At 41.5% G+C, this 12,297-nt stretch overlaps 1 protein-coding gene across 1 annotated transcript in view; it reads left to right on the forward strand.

The window, feature by feature from the left end:
* LOC143373792 (sodium- and chloride-dependent glycine transporter 1) overlaps window positions 1-11,895 on the forward strand; it is a 37,923-nt gene extending 26,028 nt beyond the window's left edge. Inside the window, exons 8-10 of the mRNA XM_076821343.1 lie at window positions 511-849; window positions 6,618-6,770; window positions 11,729-11,895. Of these exons, the coding sequence (XP_076677458.1) occupies window positions 511-849; window positions 6,618-6,770; window positions 11,729-11,869 (633 nt within the window). The 3' untranslated portion in view covers window positions 11,870-11,895. The remainder of the gene's footprint in view (window positions 1-510; window positions 850-6,617; window positions 6,771-11,728) is intronic.
* The last annotated feature ends 402 nt before the right edge of the window (window positions 11,896-12,297 follow it).

Below are 12,297 nucleotides of genomic sequence, written 5' to 3' on the forward strand. Positions count from 1 at the left end.
GCGAGTAGCCAGACGATCGTTCCGTGTTACTTTTGCATCGCCTCTCGTCTCCCCGCCCCGGGGCTCGTATATCATGGAAAGAGTTATGGTTTGCCATCCCGCTGAAATCCACACCTCTTTCTTTCCACCCTCCCGCCGCTCTCCTCCCTTTTTATCCTCCGAGCCGGGGAGACCGCGGCAAGTGTAAACGGGCTGGCGAGACCGAGAGCCGCGGAGCGAGAGAGGGACGGTGAACAGTGGTCGGGGAGGGGGTACGGATGGAGCAAGCAAGGGAGCGAAGGACCCTTTGTTTCCTACACTCTTCTCCGCCCTTTCGCTCTGCAGCCCGCTACGCTCAAGGGTAATTAAGACGGACAGCGTCAAAAAAAAAAGAAGATGGGGAAAAACGAGGGAAAGGTGGAAGGGAGAAAAAAATCCGCGGCAGAGAAGAAAGGGTAACGAGAAACGCCGGCGGGCGAGCATCGAATCCGGAGTAACACGGTCGGTCGTTACTTTTTACGATACACACAGTTCGCAGGCGTGCAGGCGATAAACACCGCCATATTGGACCTGCGACCAGATTTACGGAAGCACGAGAGCTACGTGGTGCTGGGGATATGCGTCACTTGCTGGCTGCTCGCTGTACCGATGGTGTTCGACGGCGGTGTTTACCTGTTCAAGCTGATGGACTGGAACACCGCTTCTTGGGCGATACTATTGATCGGCACCGCCGAGGTCGGCGCGGCGGCCTGGTGTTACGGTTGCAACAAATTCCTGTGTAACATCGCCGAAATGCAAATGCGGTTCGGCTGTTTACTCCGCAACTATTGGTGGCTCAGCTGGGTCCTGCTCGCGCCTATCACCTGTCTGGTAAGCGCATTGCGATCGCAATCCACGCCGTTCGTGTCTTAACGCGGATGCCCCGCTTCGGCTCCGGATCTTAGGGCCGCTGCCGAGCCAACTATGCCGAAGTTATTCCCTGATAATTAGCTGGCGCGGTGCGCAGCTTGTTTTACAAACGTCGGCTACCAATGGGGGGTTGGTATTTACCGTTGCGCGGATGAATGCCATAGAACGAAATGCCTGGAATGTGTTACGGTATGGTTCGGGTACGGTGCTCCGCTGGTAGTAGTAGGGGTTGCAGTTTTATTCTTCCCTTCAGATTACCGAACCTGCTTGTCCGATTACATTGGTTTACAAAATCGAAGGAACTAGTTGATCGAGACTCCGCTATGAAATTCTTATGCAACGTGGTCTCCTGAAATCAAAAGTCGACATGAAGGGAAATCTTAAGGACATGTTTTTCGGATATCGCCCGATTAATATTTTGGTCATTTTTTAAGAAGACAGTCCGACGTTTTTGGGTCACATCTCGCGGTAGAGCTGAACGATTTGATCGCGATTACTCTTAATTCGCCAAGAAACAGGAAGAAATGCAAAAGTAGGGAATAAGTTGAAAATATGCACTCCCACTCTGTCGCCTATAACTTCTTTATTTGTGCATGGATTTTGCTCAGGTTGGGCTTGTCTTCTTCGTAAAGGTGCGCACTATATGTAAAAAATAAGAAACTGAACATCGCATGATAATTTCTATGTCTTCTAGCCTATGGAGTGAATTTTTTATTTCAATTTCAGCCCAAAAATATTATATTTTTCTTAAGTTTCGCTCGATTCTGTTTAAACTATTGGTCCGATTCGAAAACAGTGTAGGAAAGAATTGTATGCAGTTTAATTACCTTTAATTTAAGAGTACCGACGCGATCAAATCGGTGAATTCGGGTTGTCTTCTTAAAAAATTACCAAAATATTTATCAGGCGATATCTCAAAAACGTATCCTTAGGATTTCGTCTCATGTCGATTTTTGAGTTTAGGGTACCACCTTACAGAAGAATTTCATAGCGGAGTCTCCGTCACCAAATGACTGTGAACTAGTGCTATGCTTAGTTTATGTTTTTTTAGTTGTAACGCTAATTCTATCTTGTTGTTATTTCTTGGTCTCTATTTAATTCCTCATCCTTATCCTCTGGTACTATGCTAGAAGTTCTACAGGTTCTACTACTATCTACCATTAGCCACTTGTGGAATTTAATTTTTCACCCTCCGTGGTCACACCTTATAATTACAAATTGGACCACGAGTTATCATTTTCGTATTTTTGAATCTTTTAACTTTTGATGCTCTGTATCTCACAACAGTGCCGTCTTCTCGTTTTCGAGAGCCCTGAGGCGGGCTGCATATGTGGCCCTCTAAATTATTCTAAATTAAATAAAATCAAAAATACCGCGCTAACACGCGAAGTGAATAAGTATTAAGGCAATTCAATAAATAAGATTAAATGCGGGGTAGATTCCACGAAAAAGGCCCCGATTTTAAAATCTAAATTCTGGTGTATTCGTTATTTTCTTTCCGTCACAGTTGGATGGCCCATTTCAAATTTTTATCCAGCTTTTACAACCGTACCTTTTTTTTAATCTTCCAATTTTTCAGGGGTCTCCTGAGCTCCGGGGCCCCGAGGCGGCTGTCTCTTTCGCCTCGGGGTTAAGACGGCACTGTTACATAATAGTCTTTGTCTAGCAATGTAAACTTTGTTACGTTGAAATTTGTATTTGACAAAATAGTTGGGGATGAAAGCGATTCTTCTGTTAAAGCTCGCCAAATTTTCAAATTTTATTACCAACGTCTAAAAATTTACAGAAATATTGGCAAATACATATCCTGGGGCGCGATACACCCCGTGTGGCATTTTTAAATGTGCTTTAGGTATCCTATTACAATTTGAAACCTAACTAAAAGTGTGAAAACGCATAAAATCGACGTCCTTTTCCTTCTTTAATAAATGTTAACTAACTGCCAATGTTACCCCATACTGCCAATCAGAGACGTACCTACCATCAACGTGCAAAAACTCCAAATCGAGGTCCTCCCCTTGTCAGAGGAATTTGTGAATTATAAGGGAATCCAAAGCATGGTCTGAGATTAGTTATAAGCATCACCTGTCTACCCAGAACTCCGAACTTTACTACCCTATCTCCCTATACGTACCTCAGTCTGTTGTTGAACTTCGGATAAAGAGGTGGAGAAGTTCACAGTTTCCTAACGATATAATCTTAAGCTGAACGTAGTCTCGTATCAACTCGTATGTATCACCTACGCTCTACCCATTCCATCAATTTTTCAAACGCGATCGAAGCCCACCCCTTCCGATCAATCATCAAACATTCCACCCTCCCAGTTGACGATCAAACGCTAGTCCTCCAGCTACCAAATTACTTCGTTCCTATCCAATCAAATGACCCTTTCAGCTACACAAGGACACGAGTACTCTTTTTGCAACACGTAACTCGTTCGCCCACCCCAGGCTACCCTTTTTGCGACACCAGCCCGACAGTTAAGATGTTAATCCCTCCTTCTAGCGGGGCGTCCTCGCTGAGGATATTATCGCGGTTTTGCTTCTCGGCCCACAAGTATTTAGCGCGACGCTCTTACTCCATTATTGATTTTCCGTTTGTTTTAGACTCTTTCCCCCACTGGGCTCTCGGTCGCTTTTTTCCACCCTGCTCTTCCCCTGCATCTCGTTTAGCAAATGACCTCGGCGCAGCCCAAGCAGAGCACCCGCGCCCCTACGTGCGTACGCACGTGTGGGTGTTATTGAATAAAAAAAAAAAGAAAGAAGACAGCTTAAATAATTACGTTCCATCGCGCCGCACTTGACTCCTGAGAAACGCGACTTTGCAGAGGATCTGGATCGACGAACAGGCGGGGAGCAGGAGTTGGAGGAACGCGGCGAAGAACCGCGTAATGATTCCCACTCGCGACGCCTCGGCAGACTTCCATCATTAAGTCGAGCCTCGCCTGGGCGAAGATTTCGGTCCCGTCATTAATTCAGTTCCTATCGTAACACACTCACCGATGCCTCTCGCCCTCGGATCCACGCCCCACCGTCGAGAGCCTCCGGTGCTAGGCTCGGGTCAGCTTGATCGATCCACTGTCTTATTAAGCGCGACATTTTCGGCGCAGCCTCGTCAGACGACACGCGCCCTCGTCTTTCTCTCTTTAATGCATTTCTCCAATTTCGATCCTGATGCATGATGGGTCACGGAAATAGGTGGAGGAAGCGTGGGGGCTCATCCCACCCGTCTTTGGGACGAGGGAGGTATGAAAGGGCCTCTGCAGGTCACTGTGCGAACATTTGCCTGTGGTAGAAGATGATTTAAAATTCTTTTCTGTTCAAATAGTAATTAACGTTTTAATTAACGATAAAAATTCGAGGAATTTTTTATATCTTGGCAGGATATCCTTTTTTACCTTTTTCATTCTGAATTAAGACAGAAGATAGGTCAAGGAAGTATTAGAAAACTGTGTAGTTTTTATTTTAAATAATTCCCCTCTGCGGTCGCGTTGTCATTCCAGGAGAATTCACTTTGCTCCATTCCGTTCTGTTTCCCCGTTCGGCCGCTGCGTCGTCGATATTTCATCCCGGAAAAAGGAAGATCGTGCGTTTTGTTACTCCCTTGGAAGCAAAACACGTCCCTCAAAACCCTGTCACGTTCCACTTTAGCGATCGCGAGTCGTACGGAAATGCCCGTGGCACTCGATCTTCTCCTTTTCACGCTGATTACGGCCACTGTTTCGGCGCAGCCAATTGAGCGGATAACATAATTTCTGTCCCGCGCACGAAACGAGCTGATCGCTGGGAACAAGAGTGGCTGCCTCGCTCGATCACCCCCTGCTTTTTACTGGCCGCTGGAAAAACAACGGAAACTACGCGGCCGGGTTTCGTTTCGCGGCCAATCGAGCGCGACCCACCCCGCCGAGTTATGTATCGCCGGTTTCCGATAAGCAAGCGCGCCTGTTGCGGTCATCAATCATATAATTTTCATAAACAACCTTTCTCTGACTGCAGGCAATGGCATAGATTTAACAAGTTCGTGCTAGGAAAATTCTAACGCGCGAGAATGCTCGACGACTAACTCGATGCACAGATTTTTTAGTCTCTTGATAAACAGTTATTAATTCCACTATGGATTCGATGAAATTTAGATATGACGTAATCCACGTCATCGCGGTTTGCGGTTTGTTTAAAAAATACTGGACGTTAATGTCTGTGTATTTTTGCCTATTTTAGTAGCAGATTAAATTAAGTTTTATTTTGGAAGCTATCAACCCTCGGGAGCTTATTTCTCTTGTGTTTTAAGGGTCGTGATCATTCAGGAGGCCGAAGAAAAGGGTGGTCTTTGGAAATTTTTTACTCAAAAGCTATAACACATTTCTGAAAAAATCTTTTTTCCTTTTAAGGATTGCATCTAGTACCGTGCATCGTAATTTTTATATTTAAAAATATTTATTAATAACTATTTAATGAATTAATAAATATTTATCAAAAAAGGCTTCTGCGGTGACCACTGCTGCTCGAAAGTCGATCATCTAAAATAAAAAATTCAAAAGAATTTACTTATTGTATTATATTATCTATTATTTGAACGAAGGATTTTTCGAAATATTGATTTGGGAAAAGATGGCTGATGTTTAAAGTAAAAGTTTCAATTTTTATCATAAATCGTGCCTGATTTTCGTCAATTAAAAGAAAACTAAGCATGGGATAAAAAAATCCTTCGTTCAAATACTAGATAATATAATATAATAAATAAATTATTTTTCTATTTTTTAGTTATTGATGAATATTTTACGATGCACGGTACTAGATGCGATCCTTAAAAGGAAAAAAGATTTTTTGAGAAATGTGTTATAGCTTCTGAGTAAAAAATTTCCAAAGACCACCCTTTTCTTCAGCCTCCTGACAGAGCATGACCCCTTAATGGAGAAGAATAGGCTGCTCTAGATATATTATTTTTAAATTCATGCTTTTCAGGTTTTAGGACAGCATTTGCATGAAGTTAGACTTTAGAGTACTCTAGAGACCTTAGGGGGATTATAGCAAAGTACAAGTGTCAAGGTTGATCAGTATCGATACGTCCTTTAGTAGAAGTAAGCCGAAAATGTCACATGCGGTGTTTTCCTGCTCCACTTCAAGTATCACCAAAACTCACTTCCCATGAATTTGGACATTCCTAAATACTTAGCAAGCCTCACAAGTCAACACACAGTAACACTAAAGCATATAATAAAACAACATCCCCGGATTTCACACTCTCGTTAAAGTCATAAAACATTTAACCCCGACGTACGCTCATAACTCACAAAACATGTCTCTCGTGCTCTTCCCAAATCCCTTGCCCCTTCAACCCCTAATAACTCCCACAGAAAATTCCCACAAATACCACTAACATTTATTAACAAAAAAAAATCATACGAATTACTCTAAAGAAAAACTTATTCAGAGACAATCGTTCAGCAAGCGATGCTACCCATTGCTGCAACCCCTCTCCTCTTCCCAACAGCGTTTCAATCGATTTCAATTGGTAAAGTTTAAAAATGGCACCCGACGGAGGCGCCAGTCAATGTTTATTTCGCCCGAAAGCTTGGCCCTGCCGAGCGGGAAGCACGCTCCAGGGGAAACGACGGTGTTCCTTCCGATTAAAAATATCGAATTCTTAATTCGCCCTGTGTACCGTGCGATCGCTGTTGCCCCGCGGGGTTGGCAGGAGGAGTGACGGCGTTTCCTTGTTTTTGTCCGCAGGGGGTGTTCGTGTATCAAATATACACGTACCAGTTGCCTTATTATGGCAAGTACATATTCCCCGACTGGGCGAACGCGATCGGAATACTGATCGGCCTGTCGACCCTCGCCCCGATGCCGTTCTTTCTCATCCGACACCTCTGGAACGGTCCGGTAAGTTTGTCACGAGGCCCATAATGGCCGCCCTTAAATCTCCGCGAATTTCTATCGTTACGCGGCCCGGGCACGTTAATTCGATGGAACGATTACGGGTAATTGCCCGCTATCAAATCGCGGGAGTTTATGGGAGACGCGGGCAGACGGGGAGCTGTATCCAGATATCAGCTGGGATAATGCCTGACCAGCTGGAGATTGTTATGCAAACTGCACTCAATTTTCGCGATGGGTTTCCAGCTGAAACGAGTAGTCCGAGCTGTTTGGAGTTCACAGTGATTCCGACGGTAATGGACTTCTTCTTTTCAAGGGCTCCACTAAGAGGGGTGCTCTCAGTGACACTCGCGTTTTTTGGGACGCTCTGCTTTTCGGCGGCAAGGAGTTTTTTTTCGCGATGTCACACTTTTGCAACTCGCGACTGGTGTTTTGAATGTATTCGCTTGCTGGTGATAGGGGTTCCTTTAAAGGGGCGAAAAGGGGGTGGGGAGGGTGCGTCTCTGTCAGAGATACTAGTCGGTAGCCGCAAAAGTGGCTTGCAATTAGTTGGAAAGGCATTAACGGGTGCATTATGAATTTATCGTCTCGCTGTCTAGTACGTTTGAATTTTTGGGGATGTCTGCTTTTGGAGATGATAGTTACGAGATCGGTTTAAATTTCTCCTGTTTCAAGATTTTACATAAATGAGCTGATGGACGAAGAGTACGGACTAATTTAATATCGTAAATCGTGGAGGAAGTTAAATATTCATCAAAGCGAGGGTGAAATACTGGAAATATTATACAGGGTGTTGCAAAGGAGGGTTGAAGAGTGGCGAAGTAGGTAGTACAGGGTGTTTAAAAGTGATATGTCACGGCCACACTATGGTGTTCTACATCTTTGGATCGGTGGAGATCTGTTAAACACCTGGATCGCCAAATTTTACTGGGCCTAGTTTTTCAAGATCAATTTTTTTTATTGTGGCATTATTCCTCAGAGAATAATTATATATTTCCTTAGTTAACTTTAATTTCTTGCTGCTTCGTCTACAGCACGTTATTTATCCTATACCCGATTGTAAAATATAAGATTATCAATAAAGTAAGTGCAAGAAATATCGAAACTTTTTCATTGTTTTTTAAGAGGAAGGTTGGGTTGCTTTGACACTTTTTATCCTCTGGAAAAATTGACTTTGGAAAACTAGGGTCAAGGATAATATTAAGGTCCACTTTTTTAACAGATCTCCACCGATCCAGAGATCTCCAATTTTTATACACCCTGTGCATGAATATAAATTGACCAAAATTGAAGCAGAAAAAATTGTTGGATACTTCATCGATAAATACCAAATTGCTTCTAACTTTAACAGGATTAATCTTTGGGCCTGAGTTGAGTGAAGAATGTTTACTAGGTCCAAAAATTAATCCTGTTAAAGTTAGAAGCAATTTGGTATTTATCGATGAAATATCTAACAATTTTTTCTGTTTCAATTTTGGTCAATTTATGTTCACTTTGAAACACAAAGCTGCTATCGTACACTGTACAGTATCACATCGTAAAAAAACATATCGTAAGTTTTTATACATTTTTATACAAATAAATATTTGAATACCAATAAATATTTATTTGTATAAAAATATATTTGCTTAATATCGTTCTTTCTTCTTGTCCTTCGGATGCTTCTTTGTTCCCTCCACCGACGAATCTTGAAATACCAGCCAAAAAATAATAACGAAATAATACATTTTTCATTTGTATAAATAGCCATTGTTATAACTGTCGCAATATTTGTATATCATTACTTTTGTAAATATTAATTAACGACAGTGTTTTTCTACAGGCTATCCCAAAAAAAAAATCTCGAATTCTTCTAGTGTTCCAATTTAAAGAAACTTCTGCATGTCACTTTAATATCGATTAATAGCGTGAGTGATTAAAAACGAATGATTAACCACGTCCCAGCTATAGCACCGAACGCATAACATATTACTTAATTAATTCCAGCTGAATGTTGTAATGGGCAGAGTGATAAATGCACGGCAGTTATTTCAGATTGTCGCTTTAATTTATCGCCACAAGCTCTGTTAATGCTTAACAACCTTAACGCCCCGTATCCGAAAGTCTCTCTTGCAAATGAAATTCCAATAAGTGTCCGTCATAATAAAATATTTTAAAGCGGTCCCTTAACTGCGAAGGACTCAGACGAAATTCAGACGAGGCCGTAAATCTTATTAACAATCCGCGCTATATAGCACATCGATTTATACATTTCATCATTACCATAGATAAATTCTAATCAGCAGAAATTAGTAAGCGCGCAAATGAATTTTACTTCTGTCGTCGCGCGAGGTTGCAAGCTTCCGAGATTTCGTCTGGTAATTTCCAATTGCAACCTACGTTTCCCTCCACTCGCGATATTAAACAACGAAACTGGAGCAAGCGGAGAAAATTCTCGTCGCGAGAACAAGCCGGTCGCAGAGTGTTCCGCCGCGGCAAGGCGATACTTCAGCGGTCGACGTATTGCAAATTTTTTGTAAAAGAGTGCAACGTAGTCGTCGGTCGGCGCCGGTCCCCTGGGGAGGTGTGCGCCGTTTTAAAAGTTGCCTCTGTTGCAGTAAAATCTCGCGAACTTCGAACGTCTTAATACAAGTTTTTCCACGGTACGTAGGTAATCGTACTTTGAAACGAAAAGTTTCGCCCGCTCTCCATCGTTCGGATCGAATCTATTTCCGTCGTACCATCCTGCCGCCCATCTCCTCCCTCCTCCTTTGACCGCTTCCGCTTTGTGTTACCCGATAAATTTACTATTACTCTTATCTCCTTCCCTCCTGTTTTCGACCACCCTCGCAGTTCGAAACTACTTGTGCGGCTCACGGAGATATGACCCGGCGAAACGAAAAAGAAGAGAGCCACCGCCGCGGAGAAAGGGACGGCGCCGCGCAACCCCCTTGCCGCACGGGGCAGTGATCCCTTTGGATCGACGTTAACGTTGCCGGCGGCGACTACGCTTCACTTTGCCACTCGCCTCGATTCAATCTTCAATCACATTCCGTCGTACATTGCTTTTACAAACCGGTTCGTTTAATTAGTGATAATTGTGCTTCACTAGAGTCTAGGATTTTAGGTTGATGCAGGGCCCGATCTGGGAAAAAATTATTCCTGCCGCCCTTTATATTTAATTATAAATGGTTATTGTGAAATATAATTTCTCGCGCCGACTAATTTTTTAAAAGGTTTCGAATAACAAAGGCCTTTTGTTTTTATAAAAAATTTAGTAGTTATATTGGTGATTCAAACATGTGTTAACTATTTTTTACCACTTTTTCAAAAAGGTTTACTTTTTTATCGATTGTAATTTTCTGTTTCTACCAAATTTGCCGCTTTGCGCAGTTGCCTTGTTCGCGCTCCTCTAAATCGGACCCTGGGTTGATGGAAGCTTCTTTTGGTGTTGCGTAATAAATTCACAGCTGTCGAAGGGAAACATTTTACTTCGTCTCACAACTGAATAATATAACTGGATGCATGTCGATATTTTGATATTTTTTATTGATATTTCGAACGCTAATAATTGCAGGTATCGATAACTTTGTTCGAAATATCGATAATAGTTATTGCACCTTCTTTCGTTCAAGCCATTTCAAGCTAATTTTCAAATTACTGCGTCTAAGTAAAATTCAGTAATTCATCTCCATACTTTTATATTGAATGGTGACTATGATATTTCTTATTAAAATAAAAATTCTAGATTTCTTATTAAAATAAAATTTCTAGATTTCTTATTAAATAAAGATTCCAGATTTCTTATTAAAATAAAAATTCTAGATTTCTTATTAAAATAAAAATTCTAGATTTCTTATTAAAATAAAGATTCTAGATTTCTTATTAAAATAAAAATTCTAGATTTCTTATTAAAATAAAAATTCTAGATTTCTTATTAAAACAAAAATTCTAGATTTCTTATTAAAATAAAAATTCTAGATTTCTTATTAAATAAAGATTCTAGATTTCTTATTAAATAAAAGTTCTAGATTTCTTATTAAAATAAAAGTTCTAGATTTCTTATTAAATAAAAATTCTAGATTTCTTATTAAAATAAAAATTCTAGATTTCATATTAAAATAAAAATTCTAGATTCCTTTATAAATATGATTTGAAAAGTAGATTACTTGTTTTCATTGTAATACTTTTGAATCTTAATTTAAATAAAATAATCTCTTAATAGTACTACACAAAAATTGTTATCTTTGAAAATTCTTTTTAATCAAAAATAATATTCTCTCGAATATATGTAGCTTACTTTTTAATTGGTAAATTTATACGATCTTCGTATCGATATTAGCAATACCGATACTTTTTGAATAATACATATCATGTATAGATATTGAACGAAAAAATATATATCAATAAGCATTATTGATAGTTGGCACCAATATACCCTCCACCTTAATTTCACTTTGTTGTGAATTTATTGCACTTTGCCATTGAGATTTTTGCACTAACCACGTCCACAAAGAGTCCCAAAACTACGGTGAATTTTTCAGAAGAAGATGACTTGATATCATCTTAAAATGCATAGCTACTATTTTCTCATTTATTCAGTCGAATTTCTTTTTACTAACTACAAACTTCTTCTTACATCGCCACCATGCGGATAACAACCCTTCGTGTTCGTCACCCTTATCACTATCGAAATCATTCACGACGTACATTCCTAAAACGGGCGAAACACCCCAAGAATCATTCCACGAACGTACCGCACTTAAGAAGCATCCGAATGATTCTGAACTTCAAATCCATGCTTGCGATCAGTTTACTTAGAGTATCCTGTACGAAATCCGCGGAGTCATTCCTCCAATTGACGGTCTGCCAGCTGTATTAAAATGTGGACGAACAGGTCGCTGGAGAGGCGACTGGAATTGTTTGCAGAAGCCTCGGCTGGCTGATTGTCCCAAGTATTTGACGCTCGTTTTAATTGTCCGCAGAGGGACCGTAGTTTGTTTCGGCCCACGAAGTCGTGGGGACCAGCTGCGGGAAAAGGTCCAGGGAACGACACTCCATCCACGGCGTCCATCAAGATGGCAGAAGCGTCCGGGGACCAACTGCACACAGTGGACGCACTATGAATCAATAAAAGTTATATCCTTTTTTACAGGACTCTAGTCACCTCCGCGTTCAAACGCTTCGCCTCCAACTACCCCTATTCACTGCTCCCTTCGTCATATTTCCCCACGCGTTCCCCAGTCTCCGTTCAATCTGGCTTGAGCAACAATTAAACGCTGCCGCGTGGTAAGAGATAGCTTCGAAGTTCTGAAAAGCAGGTGTATCGTGTTAGAAGAGCTGCGGCCGCGTTAACGGCTGGGTTTATTCCATATTTTCCAATACGCGCGGCAAAAACTGCGATCCCCTATTTCGTTCCAACTTTTAAATTAACGCTCGTAAAGAACGCCTGCACGGTTGCAGTCTATTTCGTGTTCCGGGTAATACTTCGGCTTCTCATTTGAATCAATGCGGCGGGGTGTACGTGGGTGGTCGTGGGAACTGGGCGTAACTC

Source organism: Andrena cerasifolii, chromosome 10, assembly GCF_050908995.1.
Source record: "Andrena cerasifolii isolate SP2316 chromosome 10, iyAndCera1_principal, whole genome shotgun sequence".
Taxonomy (NCBI): Eukaryota; Metazoa; Arthropoda; class Insecta; order Hymenoptera; family Andrenidae; genus Andrena; species Andrena cerasifolii.